Raw genomic sequence first — 19,523 nt, 5'->3', positions numbered from 1 at the left:
GGGAACTCGGCTTCTACTAAATACTGCTTTTGGTTTTTACTTGTTTTCCCTATGTATAACCTAAGAAAAAAAGACTTAAAAAGACTACAACAGCTCGTGAAACAGGTAGGTGAAAAGCAGATTTTATTTATTCCTAGACCCATTTCCCAATGTATCATTTACAACTTCCACAGGGTTTGCTCAACTTTCAAGTGGCCCAATTATTAAATAAATTAAACTTTCTTTTGGTACCACAAAGGCAGGACCTGGTCTCTTGAAATGTGCCAGATGATTAAGCAGTTAACATGAATTCCCCTAAGGGAACCTAGCAGCAACAAAGGAAACCTTCAAGACACTAACAGCTGGACATTTTGTTTCTCCTTTAGAGCTTTCAGGCCCTTGGGAACCCACAAGTCTATCAATGATGGTCTGCAAGTTTTCTTTTTCAAAAAGTGCCAAAATTAAGCTAAATAAATTTGTCTTTAAACTTTCCAACTGAAGCAAATTTCCACTGCAGATTAAAAATCAAACAGAACACTGACAGTAGGGTAATTCTTTTTTGAAAATGAAATTCCAAAAATCATGCATACTGGAATCTAATTCAACCAATGAATTCAGACCTTAAATGCTATCTCTTTTAAGACTGAACCTTTATTTTTTTTGAAAAACAGGTATTCCATACAATCTTCGCCATGTTAATGCAAATATGAGAAAGTAGTCATGTATTTTTGATTTCCAAAAGATGCATTATGAACATTTTCAGGAAGCTGGTGTGATTTATTCAACTTTTAAATACAATCACAAAATTATATCCATCAGGAGTCATTACAACCTTTTGTACAGAGAATCCACTATTTATACAATGTTACTAGGACAAGGAAGATTCAGTTTAACTCAACTTGCTCTTATAATAAGGGTAAAAACTAAATTAACATGTGACTTATGTATGTCATTGCCACTGACATCACAGGTGGAAATGTAAGAGAAATTTAAGCCAGAAAAGTAAATGACATAATAACTTTAAAGAGGAGCTGAAATTTTGACTATCAGGAAAAGAAAAACACTAGGAAACACTATATTTAATTAGCCTGTTTTGAAAGAAAAAACATTCTAAAGTCTGCATTTCAGAACAACATGCAATTGTTTGCCATCTTTAAAAATCGAGCTAAGAGTTTTTATATCAGTGCAACGGTTTTTTTTTTGTTTTGTTTTGTTTTTTTTTCCTTAGTAAGCCCAAACAAATTCCCATGGAAAGAAAGGGACCCTAAGTGACTGCTTTATAACTAACCCTTGAATCCAAAATCTTCTCTCAGTCAGTTTGCCTTTTTGTAAGTAAGAATGACACTCCTATCCAGGTCAAGAAGCAGGAAAAATGCAGCAACCCTCAGGTTTTCATAATACAATGAATTTTCCCTTCCCAACATTTAGAAAACTTTGCTAGTATTTCCCTATAGGAGGAATCTAATACAACCCAAATAACTGAAAACAAAATCCACCTCCTTGAGGTAACCCTTGCATTAGTATTTCTACCTTCGTGATTTGTGTGTGTGTGTGTGTGCACTTACGTGTGTGAGGGGTCCTAATTCTAAATAACTGTCATTTTATAAGCTCAACAAGATATAAAATGGAACACTGGTTTTTTTCATACTCATAAATTTACATAAAACAAAGATGCTCAAATGTGCTCACAGCAATGCATTTATTGGTATTTGATGTATAGAATAGGAGTAACAGGCTAGCTGTGGGTGCTTTCATTAATATGAAAAGAATTTGGAAAAAAAGAAGAACCAGCTCCTTTGATTTTAGTACTGCCAAACAAGTAAGCCCCCAGAATAATTACAAAACATAGAAGAAAATAGGCCAGGAAGACTTTTTGATTTGAAGTACTGCCTATTAATACCCCATATTAAAAAGGACCTAAGATTGCACATCAAACTCTAATATTTGGCTGTACTTGCATTGCCCTGCTTGGCATTTTTAAAATGGCTCTTTCCTTAAATTTCACACATCAGAACAACCACAGTTAAAAAACAAAATATAACGCAGGTAACACCAAACACTGGGCAAAATAAGAAACCTACTTACTAAACTTAGATAATAGAGGTAAATGTTAAGGACAGAAGTGATAGAAGTTTTCCTTGTGTTACAGACCCTTACTCTGAACCTTGCATGTAAAGCCGCTAAGAAAGCAAGTCAGGGAAGCAGATTAACAGCCTGATTATTAGCTCTCACACAGAAATCCCACGTATCTCAAAACAACTCACAAGGGTCAGACACAAAAGAATCTTAATCACTCAACAATCTATGTTATGAACTCGTGACCAGAAACAGAGAAATTTTAAGACACACCAAAGAAACAGTAAAAGAGAAAGCTCCATAAACTACTAGGCTGTCGCAGAATTGCAGAAAACCCAACTAAATATCTGGCAATCCTAGCAAAGACAACAAAACACTTAAGATAAACTTCAATTTCCAAGGGTACTTTAAATAGAAGAGGTGCTTTGTAGGTTATTCTGTACCCCATAAATGAGACAGAGACTGAGGACCCCTGGTTCTCCACAGGTATTTTGTCATTTAAAAAAAAAAAGGTATGACTTCAAAACTATAGCACTCTTGACTTTATTTTACAAGATAATCACCAAAATATAGCCCTGTCTTATAGAAGATTTCTTACAGAAATTTAAACTGGCAAGGCTACTTGCAGAATGACATTACAGAGGAAGCCAAACTATACAGACTAGGGACTTGTCCAGAGTCAGTGAAGAGCCAGCTTTGAAGTTATCAAGTACTCAGATCTATCCTACAACCTAACACATTATCACATATGCCATACTGTTCTTTGAAGGACCGTTTTAAAATAAAAGTGATGAGTTACTTATAAGAGGCACATGTTTTATGAAATAAAGCTGTCGTAGTTTTTTTTTTTTTTTTTTTTTAATTTTGTTTTGCTGGAGTAAGGTTCCAGGTACTTCTGAAGCCTGAAACCCAAATGCAATAAAATCCAACTATCTTTTTTACTTTCTTTACCCAAGTAGAAAAAATTCAAAATACTATCTATAGGGACAAATGTGAACTCGTTTTATCATCATGATAAGTGGTTCCTGGTGACAAGAATGTTGCTGCAAAGACTAATTTTCAAAAAGCTGAGATGATCAGTTAATCAGTGCAGGAGGTCCTAAAGTCTCTAGGAAATAAAGCAGCATGCAAAATAAATACAGTATTATTTCAGCAAAGTTGTTTTGACTGTGAAAATAAGACTCAGAATCAATCAAGAAAATAAAATTTGATGTGCTAGTTTCCTTGTTTTTAGTCACAGGTATTCAAAAAATACCACCTTTCTATCAATACTTGTTTAAAGCACTGGTACTGAAATTTATCTTCTCCTGGGTAAAGATTACAAATTAATGTGGCAATCACAATACAGAAAAGGACCAGAGAGCTGTGTGGAATTTTTCCTTAGTACCTTTCAAATTTGTCTGTAAAGACTGGCAAGTAGAAAGCAACCCCTGTCACAACTTGTAAAATGCAAGGAAAATATTCAAAAAATTAAAGATTTAAATCATGTCCTATTTTGTGTTGATGCGTGATTTTAAGAATCCTAGTCTGCACTTTAATTTTAGATCAACAATTTAGTTCAGTCAGTACTGAAATGCAATACTGAATTTAAGGAAACTTGATCATGAATTCATTATACTGTATCACTGAATAGCAAGCTATTAAAATTATGCAAAAATAAAGCATTCCACAGACTAATAACTTAATAAAAGTTGTTGGTGGTTTTTACTTTTGTTAATGTTTCATGTACATGTTCTGAAATGGCCAAGCAAACTAAAGCACTTTTAATTTACAAACTGTAAATTAAAAGTATCAAATAAGGAAACTGAATTAAACAATTCACTCTACCTCCACCAGAACATCACTTTATTGTTAATCTGTAGCCAACAATGTAAAACTCTAATAGGTACTCTATCCTGGTTTTTTAAAAGGTAAAAGATTACATCGGATTAGCTACTTTCTATGAAAAAAAAAAAACTACAGCAATCACAGAAGAGGGAAAATTTGATGACCTCCAAAAAATGTACACTATAAGAAAAGGGGAGTGTACATAAATCAAATGTCTATAAGATTCATTACTTTTGAATGCACAGTGACAATTCTGGAAACTGTACATGATAGAATCACAGAAATGACTCAAATAATCAGAATTACATTTTGTATATGATCCTCACACCTTTTAACAATCCTTGAATTTCCCATGTTATCAGTAGTTTTGGAGGAATTCCTGTTTCTCTCTCCAAATACAAGTTAACAGCACTGAGTTGGAAGTATACAAAATACAAGGATTGAAATAAAAGTGAATCTGAAAGATGGCTAATCCACTAGATTAGGTGAATAGGAGAGGGGAAGTGGCTGGGAGGAGCAGGGACTGATGGGGTGTTTTTTTTCCCTTCATTACAGAAGTTCTTCCAATGTAGTGTATCTGTTACAAAGCTCTCCATTTTCAGTCCGTATCTGAAATTTGTATCACATAGCCTTTTTGTACTTACTGGTCAACCCAACCAGTACTGTTGCCAAGCAACAAGTGTTTTACGAGCATCTGAATGCAAACTTATCTTCCTTGGCTATGATTTCTTCGCGGCCCCATTTTTCTCTGTTTCTGAGCGGGATTTGTTTTTCCTGGATCGTACACACAGGGTCAGGTGGAATGGAGTTCCAAATCACTCTGTGTTCCGCGCATCCCGATTTCCTTCTCAGCTAACCTCCTGACACGTTTGCTGCTGTTCTGTGGCAGAAAGACAATCTCCGTGTTCAGGCGGTGAGCTTGCTTTCTTTTCCCGTGACCCTGGGGTTGCAGGCCATGGTGTAGGGCGTATCCCTGAGTGCAGCTGTCCTGCAGGATTCACTTCCTAGTGCACCGAGATTTCCTAGGTTTCCTCAGAGTAAGCCCCCAGTTGCATCACCACCGACTGTGGTGTGGCTTTGGATGCCTGAGGCTGAGTTGATTCTGGTGATGTCTGACCTCACTTAACCAGACTCATCTACTGTCTTGCCATTCACACCCAGGCTGTCCAACCTTCATAGAGCTGAGCCAAGTTATCTAGATTAGTCGCTTCTTTAATGACATAGTCAACCTGTAAAAATAGGCAGAATGGTATTTAAAACCACTGACAACTTGAAAGGATATGGTTCATATGCAAGTTATATGAATTACCTATTTTTTTGAGACAGTATAATTCAGGTTGGCCTCAAACTCATAAGAATCCTCCTGTCTCAGCTTCCCAAATACTGCTATTACAGGCATGCACTACCACACCAACTTATGAATTATTTACATTATTATTCACAATGAATGCAATTATTATGTACTGCAAACATATACTAATAAAAAGGGGGAAAAGTTATAATTTTCCAAATTAATTACCCAAAGAACACGTTATTTGCTGTTGTGGAAAGAGATGTTAGGTTCTCCTATAACACTACAGACTACAAGATATATGTGTCTTAGGAAATATTTTTTTTTTGGGGGGGAGGGGTCTTTCTGAGACAGGATCTCACTATGCAGTTTGGCCTGGCCTTCTTTGTATCCCAGGGTGGTCTCAAACTTGCAACAATCCTCCTGCCTCATCCTCCCAAGTGCTGGGGTTACAGGTGTATGCCACCACGGCTAGTGGAGAGGTTCTTTTGAATTCTGAGATGAAGAGAACCCTAACAACCCTATGCACATTCTTGGAGTTAACTCATGCATCACACTAAGAAAAATGAAACAAATGTGGAAAATACGAAGAACTGGTTAAGTCAAAGTAAAAAGTGTAAGGGCATTCCTACAGCTTTTTTGCAGGCTTAAAAATTCTTGAAATAGCTGGGCACTGTGGTACACACTTGTAATTGTAGCACTTGGGACACTAAGGCAGAAGGCTCATTGTGAGCCTAGATTAAAAGTGAGTCCAAAAGGGCTGGGGATTTAGCTCAGCGGCATAAGTGCCTGCCTTGCAAGCAGGCAGTCCTGAGTTTGATCCCTGGTACCAATAAAAAGGAAAAAGACCCCCCCCCACCTCAAAAAAAGTGAGTCCAAGGCCAGCTTGAATTGTTGTGAAACCCTGTCTTAAAAAGACAATAACAAAACAAACAAACCCCTCCTCAAAATAAATAGCTAGGGGTTAAAAAATGATCCTCAAATTCATTTATCAATTTATCATTAATACCAATGAGAAAATTTCAGAGTAATGACTTCAGACACTGTTTTGTTTTGTTTTCTGGTGCCCAGGATCAAATTCACAACTTCATGCTTGCCAGGCAGGCATCTGTGCCGCTGAACTAAACCCCAGGCCCATGACAGGTTTTATAGATACCATTCCTACAATGCACATTTCATCTTCCTTTCATGTCAAACCTTCAGATATTCTTGAGTCATAACTTAAATTTCAGTTCAAAGTGGTGAGGGGAAAGGAGCACTAATATAACAGGGAAGGATCAGAATCTATCTGACAAGTCCTGAGCTGTGTTACTCAAAATCTTTTGAATCCTGAAAATTGGTTTTTTTAAAGTTCCTTATTTCTTCATGAACCACTAAAGAAACAGGTGAGGGGAATCTTTAAACATACAAATTTCCAACTAAGTTTAACTCAATTTTAAAAAGCAGTCACCTGTTCAGCAACTGACATCCGCCTGTTGGGATCAACATCTCGGCCTTCTAACTTGGCTTTCACTCTCTTCCACACACTCACTGCATATGAATTTCTCTCTTGCACAGCTATGAAACAATGAAACATATTTAAGTCAAACCACCATTTCATAAAAAATTTTAGGTGACTTTATTCTTACTTACCTTTCCCAGTTTTAGGATCTCTGACAGCCTTTTTAGGACTACAAGCAACGTTCTTGCCAGTTCCTGGGATGGTGCTTGGTGGAGTATCTGCCGATGTAGCAAGATTTTTCTGAATCAGCTTTTTAGCATTCTGTGACATGACATCAGGCTGAGTCTTCTGGCCTGTGTTGCTCCGGACTGCTATGGAAAGAGTTGGTGGCTCAATTACATGTAAACAAAATCAGAGGGGGACAAAGAGAATAGCAAGGGACATGGTGGGGATTATCTCAAAAAATACTAAACACTGAATTTTATTTATAACTTTAAAGTCCTTATCTCTTGACATACCAACTACCTTCCTAAAAATATAGCCTCAACACTAAGGTGTTCAGATGTGAATTTGTATGATGCGATTCACCACACTTGTAGCATCAAAAATCATAAATATCTTAGATATGCAGCAATGTAAGATTAATATGGTAAATAGGATGGCATACTAAATCTGGCAAGTAGGTCATTTTTTAGAAGAATTAAGATTAAAAAAAATTACATATTTATGTGGGAAAAGGCAACCAAAACTCCATTACAACATAATCCCAGTGTGTTTATATGCATGTGTGCACACACATACATGCACAGAAGTAAACCAACAAATGCACAGTGGTTTTTACCTCCAAATGCAATGGAACAATGTCCTTTCCCTAAGTATTTTTCTAAATTTCTCAATGATCGTATATTTTTACTTCATAAAATAAAACTTTAAGGAGCTGTGAATACAAGGTATTTCTGTTCTCTTTTAAAGACAGGGCTGGGAATATGGTTCAGCAGCATAAGCATCTGCCTGGTAAGGACAAGGTCATTAAGTTCCATCTTAGTACAAGGAAGGGAAAAAAAAAAGATACGGCAAAGTATGTTGATTCTGACTTATGACGAAGGTTTAAGAAAACATTTTTCAAAATGTGACTATAAATCTACCAGACTTTCATGCAAGATTATAAACATTTTAACATCTACACACAGACTGTGAACAGGTCAAGATCCAGGTCTCTCTTCCTACCTGCAGCAAAGGAAGGCTGATAGGTAGCAGACGACGTTGGACTCGAACACTCATTTGTTGCATCGGTAACTAACGGTGATGCAAAACTCACTAAATTATTATAGATACTGAAACACAAAATTTATGAAATGTTTATGTAATGTTTTACCAGAATAACTACTTACAAAACTATAAGCAAAGCTGAAAAGATAAAAATCAAGAGATAAAATAATACCAGATGCTTTGCTTATAAACTTTAGCCCTAAGACATTCTTACCTCTGACTTTGTGTTTTCAGTTCTTTCAAGGTAGGAGTGATTTCCTGGAGCATTTCAACATGTTCTTGACTTCGAACCTGACCCATAGCCTGGACTAATGTAAACAGAACTGTCTGAATGTTGTCTTGCCATGATTTATATTCACCCAAGAACTGCCTAACACTGTTCTCATAGGGAACATCTTCACCATCTGCCAGAGCAGCTTCTTCATCCTATAATCAATATATTAATGATTAAGGAAAATAGTTTTTGTCTCAGTAACTAGTCTTTCGACAGTCACCTGTTAAGAGGTATACATTTTTCAAATATTAATGTGTTTAACCTACTTATTTCAAGTTTTTTTCTATAGCACCTTTGTTTCTAGCAATAAATAAAAGTCAAGTAAGAAATGAATCCTTAAATTACTGTTTTGTCATGATGAAGTAATTCAGCCTTCTCTAGGGGCTGTTTCCTTACTAAACTATATTATGTAGAATACTGGAGGGAAGGCATAATATTTCTATTCACTTTGGGGCCTGTGATTTAGCTCAGCAGTCTAAGCATCTGCCTGGCAAGCCTGAGGTTGTGAGTTTGATCCCCACCACCAAAACAAAACAAAACAACAAAAAAAACTGGACCAGGGACTACAGCTCAGCAGCAAAGTGCCTGCTTGGCAAGTGTGAGGTCATGAGTTCCATTCACAGCACCAAAAAAAAAAACCAAAACAAAAACAAAAAACTATTCATGGTTCCAAATAACCATTCATTATTCATTTTGGAGGTGAACTATGATGTGTAAGTGGAGAAGAGGATGAGAGGTTGAAATGTAAACAATCTAAGGTTTAAGTCAGTTTTTTGTTTGGTTTCTTGATTATTGGTTGATTGTCTTTTTGAGACAGGGTCTCTCTCTGCAGTTCAGGCTGGCCTCAAACTTGCACCGATCCTATTGCCTCAGCCTCCAGTGCTGGGATTTCAGGTCAGCTCAAGTCTATCATAAACTATATCAGATTCTATAAATAAATTTAAGACTCAGTTTCTGTGTACAAAAATCAGAAGAGTGCTACTGGTTTTAAAAAATAAGTCTGAAAAAGACACAAACTAATTGTATCACAAATAATTTCTAAGATTTGACTCTGAAAACTGCTTTTGTTTACGAACCATCACTATCATTCCATAAACAAACTATTTGTACTTCTGAAGAAGACAGGGTAAACTATGTTAATGGTATTAAATCTTACCTTAGCCATTGCTTTCAGGAGATGTTTGACATCTCCTAGCTGTCGATTATGACCAGTGAGCACAGTCTTTATATTATCAACCAGATTCTGGATTGTTTCACAGACTGTTTCTATCTGTTGTTCTTTCTCTGTCTGAATTGTCCTCTGAGTAGACATATCTTGGGTCAACTGTTTGTGTGCTGACAGAAGCCACTCAGAACTGCCAATAGGATGTTCAAGATTGGTATCCTAAACAGAGCAAGCATTTATTTGATTTTTACATGAGATGAAATATATCCTATCATTATCTCAACAACCATAAGACATTAATATCAGAAGTGAAAACTTGACAAAAAAGAGAAACAGTTTTCTGAGTCTTCATAATTCATATAGGGTACAAATGGTTAAAGTTCAAGACCTAAGAAATGGAATGACATTTTGGAACTTTGGAATGACAAAGATGATTGGCATTCAGGTCCCTAAATTCATTCTAAATACCTCTTGGAAATTAAACCAGAGCTTTCTAATTCATAGCATAAACTCTTCCCACAAAATACAAACACTAAACTTATTAAGTTGACTTTTTTTTACCTAATTCACCTTTCTAGCATCTACCTTGGGCTAGCCCTTTTTCTACTGCTCTATTTTCAGTGCACTGAAATCATTGCTATACTGCTATCATTGCTTTCTCTTCTCTTCCAACCATCCACATTACTTTGCTTATAGCTCTGTGAATTCTTTTAACTTTTTCCTTTATTTTATTATTAAATAAAAAATAATTTAAGGAGCCAAGAGTAAGATTTAAGAGTAAGAGTTCCTTACCACTATATCACTCATAATGACACCTTATACAGTTTGTGCTCAGAAAGTGTAAACTACATGAATACACTAAACTGAGAGTATAACATTGGCTGATAATCACCAAGTCTCTTTAATCCCAGCAAGACTCACCACTCTCTGTAATAAACGAAGCTCTAACTCAGAGACTGAACTGTTAAACTGTGATGCAAATGAACACATCTGCTGACACCGCTTGATCAGTTCAAATAAAGCAGCATCTAGGTTTAAGGCTTCTGCAGTTCTCGTTCGTAAACTTTCAAAATGAATGATATTACTGCAGAGAAAAGTGACCTGCGGAGAAATAGAAAATGGAAACAACATGAAATGAAATGACATTTAAAAAAAAAAAGCTATGAATTTCTTTTTTTTTCCCCCACATTTTGACTTTAAATGGCTTCTTTAAATTGGCTTATTTCCAAAACATTTTTGAGATCAATATGGTCTTTGTCAGTATACATACATACATACAGAAGAGTCCTGCCTCTTATTTGATTTGGTCTTGCATGCAGTCTTGAACCAGGGAACCAAAAATACCTTAATGGGCTAGACTGACTCACAGATAAAACGTCTATCAAGTTCAGTGGAAGGAAGAGGTTGCAAGAGGAGAATGTGCTGATGCTACCAAGAGAAGCCACGGACATCGGGAAGCTGAAGTATAGTTAATGAGCTTGATTGGAAGCCCCTAACTCCAAGAGATGAAGACAGCTGAAGTCACACACTAGAACTAGCCCTGGAAATGTATGACTCTTTTGGGAAATGGAATAAAATATCATAAAGGCTGTAAATAAATGCACATTTTAATTTCTGTCAATATTCTTGGGCCTGCAATGGCCAAAAGAAACTATGAAAATTAGGTAAATGTACATTCTGCATGATTTTTACATAGGAAATTTACTTCATAATACAACATTATCATATTTAGCTAAAATTTTTCTTACATTCAAAGTTTGGGAAATTTTTTCTACCATAATTTCTTCTATTGCTTCCACTCTTAAATTCAAAATATTAACTCAAAATAAATGTTTGTTTTTAAAATTAGGGTCTTCTATGTAGTACACGCTGGCCTTATACTCACTATGTATGGCTGACCTCAAACTTACATCAATCCTCCTGCCTCAGCCTCTCATGTGCTGGGAATATAGGCACACACCATCACACCCAACACTAACTGGATATTTGGTAAATAAATGCATTGTTGAAGGTATGGTTAATACAGTGTTATTATTATACAGTGTTTTTACATAATTCATCATAAAAGGAAAATACAGAAATATTTACTGATAAAGGTAATACAATGTTTGCAATTTATATAAACACAGGGAAGAGTAGAAAATATATATGAAACAAGACAAGTTGAAAATTATTAAATTTTGGTCATGGTTTTCACAAGAATTATTTAATTAGTCTAATTTTGCCTCTGAAAATTTCCATAACTGTTTTTTTATGTGCCTACTCCAACATCACAACCAAGTTAATCCATAACTTCTGGTAAAATACAAAATCCTGGGGCCAGGATACAGCTCTGCCTGGCAAGTGAGGGGTCCTGAGTTTGATGTCCAGTACCCAAAAAAGAAAACAAAGTCCTGAAATACTTTCCTGCCACGTGAGACTAATGTCAACATTTTTACTTCACTTTAGTTACATAGGCCTATCAGACAACACTCACCTTCCTGCCCACTCCTACCTTGAAACTGAACACAAAGATGGTACATGTACCCATGTTAACTGTACCTGACTTGCTCTCTGGCTCTCTTTGAGGACAAGATTTCTTCTATCAGCTATCGTTGCTTCAAAATCTTGCAGTACAGGTGCCAATGCAGGGTTGGCACCACCAGCCCACTTGAGTCGCTGCTCAATACTTGATTCAAGTGCTGCTAGCTTCTCCTATAAAAGTCAGTAGAATCTCTGTGAATGTTTATTACATTCTCCACTTTGTATCTGCTGAGCATTTTATATTAATAAAAGAAAAATTCAAAAGCAGCAGGGTGAAATACATATAACTCAAAAAACATCTTTAACAGTATCTTTTTGGAATGCAGCTTAAACTTTGATTTTTAAGACAGGGTCTCACTATTTACTTAGTCCAAGCCAGCCTTCCTCCTGCAAGTGTGTCACAATACCTGGCTCACTTAGAATATTTCAAGGCCAAACATGTCTAGGAAGGGAAAAACTAGTTCCCTGTAGTGTCTTAAAATTTGTAGAAGTAATGTTGCATGTGCTTTTTCTAAAAATCCTTTTAGCAATGGAGTATCATTTCCATCTTTAAGAAAAGTCTTTTTAAAAAAACTGAGAGAAGGCTTCCCAGCACCTGGGTCGCTGAGGCAGAAAAACCACCACAAGTTCCAAGGCCAGCCAAAGCTACACAGAGTTCAAAACTAGCCTGAACAAAATGGGAGACCCTATCTCAAAAACAAAACAAAACAAAAAAATACCTAAACATGACTAAGAGTATAGTTTAGTGATTGAACGTAAGGTCCTGGATAAAAAAAGTAACACTTTTGCTACACCAAATTTTTACTGAGCCATCTCTATGAAAATTCATTTATACTTTGGATTGCAAAGACAAAAATCAGATTTCCACAATCGTTCAAATTTATGATAAAAATTCAGATTATCATGACAAGAAGTTTCACATAACAAAGCTATTTCACTATTTATTCAATACTTCAGGTGGAAGTATTCACATTCTCTTATACTCCGCTACCTGCTGTATCTCTAAAAACAGAAATGACAAGAGTTCATTCTTTTAGGATGACATACACAAAATCTTTCAAGCTCAGTTTCTCTGACTTAAAAATATATTATCTACATGACAGAACAAAGTGTGCAAGCTTCTTAGCTACTAATAATGAACCACATAGAATGACTTATACATACTTCAGTAAACAAGTATTGGTTGTCACCCCTCCCATAACCAATGGGACATTCCCTTAATGTATAAAGGCAAAGGAAATACCAAATTCAATACAGACCTAAAACATTATTTAGTATGTTCCTATTTCTGGTTGAAAATATTGTTACTCTTAAAATGGAAATGGTTTGTGTCTTTCAGACTTAAAAGTTAAGGATAGATATACTGAACAATACTAACGCTCAAAACGTAAGTTATTTCTCCAAATAAGATGTGCTGAAAAGCATATTTGATAAAACACACCTGAACAGACGCAATTGAAGTTTCAATCTGACTCAGAGTATGTAGTTTCTTTTTCATGCTGGCTAGGATAGCAGACCTAGGGGGAGGTGTGACTGACATGGCTTGTGGTCTGCTGATAAGTAGGTCTTCATGTTGCCACTGTTCAAAGAAAAAGAAATGTAAAAATACGAGCAGAGGAAATACTAAACAGGAAGGGATGAGGACTAGGGGAAGCGAACAACAAACTCAGCTGCTGCAGACAAGATGTGACATGGATAGAGGAATAAGATTCTCCAAAAAGAATTTTTCCTTTTTTGAGACAGGGTCTCACTACATAGTTCAGGCTGGTCTCAAACTTACAGCGATTCTCCTGCCTCAACCTCCCAAGTGCTAGAATCACAATCGTGTTCCACTACACCTGGCTTCCAAAAAGAATTTTCACCTGATTTCCAAAGCACTGTCCATTTGTACGGGAATGAACTTCAAGATGAAACTTGACCACTAAACATTTTTTTAAGTAGTAAAATATATTCTCCCAAGTCCCAAACAGGAATATAATTTCAGAAGTTGAAATAAATTACTTAGCATGCAAGATACACAATTGAAGATAAAATCGAAAAGAGTAACACACTGGTAACATACTGAGCTGAAACCAACAATTTCATTATTGAGTAACTCCTTCAATATAAGTGAAACAAAGTAATTGTGGTATGTGCCAATTTATACTTCCAAATTTGAAGTTCTCCAATGACCCCAAGCCTAACAATTTGTTTGAAGTCACTGACAATATTGAAGCCTATATTTAAAAAGAAAAACAGCTAGATTTATATTGGGCTTAGCACCTTACATAAGTCATTATTATTTAACGCTCACAATCATACCATGAGAGAACGGCCCTATTTTACAAATAAGGAAAAAAACTGTGTCAAAAATAATATTCAGTACAAGAAGCTATGCACATAATGAATAAATTGAGCCATTAAATATTACTTTCATCAATACTCTATGACACATCGGCCCCCAAGTGGAGCTGTAAAAAAAAAAAATATACTCTATGACATGGATATTCTTTATCACACTAACCTGATAGAAACAAAATCAAAGGATATAAACTATAAATATGAAATGATCTCAACTACACAGAAAAGATACAAGGAAAAACTGTAAAGCAAGGTCCAAAATGCTAATGGTGGGTTTGCTATAGATGGGCACAATTTAATAAATTTAAATGTTCCTCTTTTTTATATTTAATAGGAAAAATACATTATAAAGTGAACTACTTACCTGAAACATGGCAATATGCAACTGCACTCGCTGCAGACTTGTCTTACAGGAAGAAATGCTGGTTTCCAGCCTACGCACTAGGTCATGCTTCTTCCAGGCAGTGTCGTAAGAACTCGCTAACACAGTTGCCCTGTTCATGACCAACTGAGAGAACTTCCCAATCTGGATATTGTGCTCCACTGCTTTCTTACACAGATCATCGACAGAAACTTTGCTTTCTGCACCAAAGTCCTTTGCCTCTACTTGAGCAATGATGTCAACACCCAAGGCACTAATAAAGCTGCACAAGGTGAGTCCAAGAGCTTGGTTGGGGAGTCCTATTAAGAGCTGCCTCACAAAGTCAGCTGTGAAGGCCTTGATAGGTTTGGCCATCTGGTCTTCACTGAAACAAGAGTTTCTAAAAAGAGTTTTGACATTGACAATCTGTACAGGTCCATTCACTGTATTCTGATCTTCAAGTGAACTTGATCCTAAAAATGGAAATTCTTAAAAGTATTTCATGCAAAACTATGATAATTACACTGCTTATTTAAAGCACTTAGATTTTACAAATGAACAGTTATATGAAGCCTATTCCATCATACCTCATTCTAAAGCACTTAAACTCAGCTTATTTAAACAGGGTACTTACCTGACAATGTTTTAGAAAAGGTACCACAGAGCCTGAAGAACTCCTTAATAGTCTGTAGTCTTTTTAGAAAAAAAATTTCCTCTAGCACCTGCCGGTGGTTGTCATCATCAAAAAAATTAACTTGAGTACTCCTAGCTTCCCGTATGATGTCAATCTTTCGCCAAGCTACAGGAATTTCCATCTTGTTTAACTATGTAAATGAAAGAAAATGCTCATTTCTTCACTGTTCACACAGTGAACCACTACTGTACTGCATTTACATTACTTATAGAACCAAATTAATATTTACCTTTTCGACTAATAAGCCAAAAGCAGTTTCAACTTGTGCAAACATGCCATCAAATGCTACCAAAAGCATCTGGCCAGCTGACATTTTTGGTGTTTCATCAACTGAACCATTTCTTGGCTGGATTAATTCGCCATATTGAGCATGCAGTATTCTAGAGAAAAAGAAAAAGGAGCTAAAATAAAATCTTCACTGAAGAGAAATAACATTTTGGGGTGGACACGATCAGTTAGCTCAAAGCTGGTGTACAAAGTTGACAAAAATCTGGCATTAAGGGAAGAGTACTATAACATAAGGATATTTAGTATCAATTGTAATCAATGTTAGTAATTCTTCCTATCATTAAATTTTAAGCACTCTTGTATTGTAACACTTTCTTAAAAAAAAATCACTAAATTACTCACTTTATATACTATAAAAATATAAAATAATACAAACTCCCAAACCAACAAATAAATGTCAAGAAGACAATTCTAAAGCTGGTGGACCAAATTGTTAGATATATTGGAACTACAGCCACATGGTAGAACCATCTGTAGACGCAAACTAAAATACCATTTTTGGCATGTTCAGTTTTAAATTGTGCACATTTTGAATGTAAGATCATCATAAATTCACTTTCACTCCTTATACTAGCATAAACATAGACTCATACAGCACATTATATACCCAGACAGTAACTCTAAACATTTTATATAAAAAGCAAAAATAAAATTAATTCCGAGTACTTAAGATCACTACCAGTAAAACTGAGGTTCATCAGAATTTCAACTTTTTGGAATTCTTTTTGTCACACACAGAGAAATCATTATAAATAGCTATATCAAAAGTTTTTTAGAGAATTAAGAATATTAAGCTACCAGAGAGATTTCTATTGGAAAAATAGTTTCACCATGGTATGAAATTTTCCTTAAGATTATCACAAAAATATTTCTCAGAAACAAGGAACAAATAGGCTACCTATTTGTAGGAACCACGCATGAAGCTTGTCATCCACAGCACATGCTCACCATTCCTCTACATTGAGTGTGGCACCCTCAATAAGAGCAGATAAAATGAAGTCTGAAATTGTGTGTGAAAGTGTATTGATTTAGCATTTAACTTTCTGAAGTAATGCTAGAAATGATAATAAAGAGGTTATGTCCAGATCAGTATATAGCTGATAACTTGCTTATGCTATTAATATTTTTATTGTGCAAGATGTGATTAAAAAAAACAACAAATGTTAAAATTATAGGGTTTTTTTTGGAGAGGGGGACAGGTTTAGAGATAGACGCACTACACAGTTCAGGCTGGCCTTGAACTCACTATGTAGCTCAGACTGGCCTCAAACTCTTGACAATCCTCCTACCTCAGCTTCCAAGTGCCTGGCTTAAATTATAGTATTTATTGCTGTAAGACATGGTGTCATTAATCCCCTCTCAAACTATTCTCCCTTGCTATGAACACATTTATCTCATCATTCTTGCCACTTCCTAAAGCAATTCAGGAAATTCTCTTTTAAATTTAAGCTAGGCATAGTGGCACATGCCTAGAATCCCAGCACTCTAGGAAAATAAGGCAAGGGGAATCACAGCCTGGACAACTCAGGGACTTAGCAAGACTGTCTCAAAATAAAAAACCTTAATGGCTGGGGAAGGGGCTCAGTGGAAAGGTCTTGGGTTCAATCTGTAGTGTATTTCATATTTCCTGTATTATTTAAGAATTTTTAAAATTGCTTCAAGATAACCTAAGCAGTTCAAAACTAACCAAGTACAGATTAACAACCAAAGGTGTTAAAATGAGGTTCATTACACTATTAACTTTATTTTTATTTTATAGTTAAAATCTTCCATGGGACAAAACATGGTAGGACAGTTCATTTGTAGAAATTTTACTTTTGTAGTCATGAAATGCCAAAGAAAGAGGTCCTGAGTCACTAGGGATAAAGCTATGAACACAACGCCTGTCTAGAGGAACTACCTGATCTCAACAAGTTCCAAAGTAAAACTGCTTTTCTGGTAGAGGTAAGAAACACAGTATTCAGTATCTTAAAGAAATTGAGAAACTGTAAAATAACTTAAAAGCATTCATCTAAGTAAGCTGTATATGCCATTGAGTCAAGTAAAGTGTTTCATATGCCTTTGTATGACTCCCAGTGCTTACTAAAAAAATATTATATAGAACTTTGTCAAACTCTATGCATGTGAAAGAACTTATGTATGTGTACACAAGTGTGACAGGAGAAATCTGATTGTGTTATTGATGGCACCACTACCTGTTTCATGTATCACTACTGCACCATAAACAAGCCTGATGGTGATATCAGATGCACACCGACACATGGAACAGATCTTCCTATATTTTTAAACAATTTCCAGTGGATCTAATTATAGATTTTTAAAGACATACATATGAGCATTTATACCTGATCTAAAACAGAAAAGAGGTTAGAGCAGAATCCCTATACCTGGAAATCCCATCTCTTTCATGAAAAAAAAAAAGAGCATACGTAGGAGCCATGTAGCAGTGCACACCTGTAACCCCAGCACTTGGGAGGCTGAGACAGAAAGATTGCCATGAGTTTGACGCCAGCCTGAAATGCATAGCAAGACTTCCTTTAAAAAAAAAAAAAGAGGAGGAGGAGGTAGCTAGCGTTCACTTACCTGGCAACATCAATATAATGAGCGTGTGTTTCTTCTTCAAGTCCCATAGCTGCATTTCTTAAATACGCTTGAAGGGATTCAACTAGAGTTTGTAGAGGAACACCATCAGTTGTCTGCTCAATGAGAGTGTCCAATTCATGAAGCATACTTTCTAAGGTATATTCCCCTTTCATTAAACATCTAAGTGCTTCTGGAAATATGATTTGCCGGAAATTTGAATTCAATTCCTGTAAGTACGTAAGATATATTTTAGTGTTTTCTGATTTTTAGTTAAGTTACACATTTGGAGATTTAATGCCATGAGTTAAAAAACAACCTATACAACAGTAACCAAGTTATGGTTACAAATCTCATATAAACAAGTAACTGCTTAAGAAATATTCCAAGATGCAAATTAAACTTTTCTTTTGGATTAAAGACAGAAAAAAGACAATGTCAATGTCTAAAACAAACTTACAAAATTTATGCTATATTAATGTGCTCACCTGCAGTGAGGTATACACTCCATTGGCTAAGTGAACTGCTTCAGATGCCTCTACAGGGTTTGGGATATCTAAGTCCTGTGGAACCAGGTGGCACTGCTTCAGTAACTGAACCAAGCACGTGACATTTCCACTCATACTGCAGAGCTCCTCCAAAAACCAGGCTCCATCTCGAGAAGTCAGATCAACTAGCTGTTCTCCAGCACTCGAAGCTGCTCCTTCCATCATCAGGTTACGCCTAAATGAGAGAAATACTTGTTACAGTGACTTGTTAGGCACAGTTAGGCACATATACAACAGAGGAGATTTCAAAATCTGAAAAGAAAGCAACCTTAACATGAGGCAGGACAAAGGAAAGTAAAACAGTATCTCAAATCCGGGATTAAAACTAAGACACAATGCAATCTCAACAAGTACCAATGCTTTTGACAATGATGTGGTTCAGTATGATGTTAGCTAGCTCACCTTGTAAGGGTACAGAGGGCAGAAATAATGACACTTGCTAGACTCAAAGATCCTTCTTCTCCATTTTCATGAAGGAATACTTTAATGCAACGTTCAATTTCTTTTAACTGATCTTCACAAACTGGTACAGTGACAGCTTCTTGTTTCAAACGTTCCACCTGTCTAATAAGTCTGTTGTTTATGTCCGCTGCATATCGCTGCAGGGTCATTTCAGTGGCAGTAATGAACTGACATACTGTTGGTGGTGGCTGGGGCGCATACTGCATTTCGTATCTACAAAAGTAAAAAAAGAAGTGCTAATACCTTAATGTCCCTGACTGTAAGGCTCATGCTTATATAGAAAATTGTATGCTATCCTCAAAGAGTAGGACACAATTCAATTTCACACTTAAAAGTGTCAAACTTAAGGATCTTTCTGGCTGAAGCTTAAGGAACTTCCTAAGATCACTCATTGGTACCAACAAT

General features: G+C 36.0%; 1 protein-coding gene across 5 annotated transcripts in view; it reads right to left on the bottom strand.

The window, feature by feature from the left end:
• Positions 1 to 605: 605 nt before the first annotated feature.
• Smg1 (SMG1 nonsense mediated mRNA decay associated PI3K related kinase) overlaps positions 606 to 19,523 on the bottom strand; it is a 99,004-nt gene continuing 80,086 nt past the window's right edge. For 4 of the 5 annotated variants that reach the window (XM_063226618.1, XM_063226614.1, XM_063226617.1 and 1 more), the window contains 15 exons: positions 19,059 to 19,331; positions 18,597 to 18,831; positions 18,112 to 18,338; positions 15,470 to 15,620; positions 15,181 to 15,370; positions 14,550 to 15,019; positions 13,287 to 13,424; positions 11,864 to 12,016; positions 10,244 to 10,423; positions 9,314 to 9,541; positions 8,098 to 8,309; positions 7,842 to 7,948; positions 6,806 to 6,985; positions 6,624 to 6,730; positions 606 to 5,111 (listed from right to left, as the gene is read on the bottom strand). In XM_063226618.1, the coding sequence (XP_063082688.1) occupies positions 5,034 to 5,111; positions 6,624 to 6,730; positions 6,806 to 6,985; positions 7,842 to 7,948; positions 8,098 to 8,309; positions 9,314 to 9,541; positions 10,244 to 10,423; positions 11,864 to 12,016; positions 13,287 to 13,424; positions 14,550 to 15,019; positions 15,181 to 15,370; positions 15,470 to 15,620; positions 18,112 to 18,338; positions 18,597 to 18,831; positions 19,059 to 19,331 (2,929 nt within the window). In that variant the 3' untranslated portion in view covers positions 606 to 5,033. The remainder of the gene's footprint in view (positions 5,112 to 6,623; positions 6,731 to 6,805; positions 6,986 to 7,841; positions 7,949 to 8,097; positions 8,310 to 9,313; positions 9,542 to 10,243; positions 10,424 to 11,863; positions 12,017 to 13,286; positions 13,425 to 14,549; positions 15,020 to 15,180; positions 15,371 to 15,469; positions 15,621 to 18,111; positions 18,339 to 18,596; positions 18,832 to 19,058; positions 19,332 to 19,523) is intronic. The other variant, XM_063226616.1, reaches the window with a different exon arrangement.

The sequence above is a fragment of the Cavia porcellus genome, unplaced genomic scaffold (genome assembly GCF_034190915.1).
Source record: "Cavia porcellus strain 051 isolate PalLab524CR breed Dunkin Hartley unplaced genomic scaffold, mCavPor4.1 scaffold_16, whole genome shotgun sequence".
NCBI lineage: Eukaryota > Metazoa > Chordata > Mammalia > Rodentia > Caviidae > Cavia > Cavia porcellus.
This window is presented reverse-complemented; position numbering and strand designations above follow the sequence as displayed.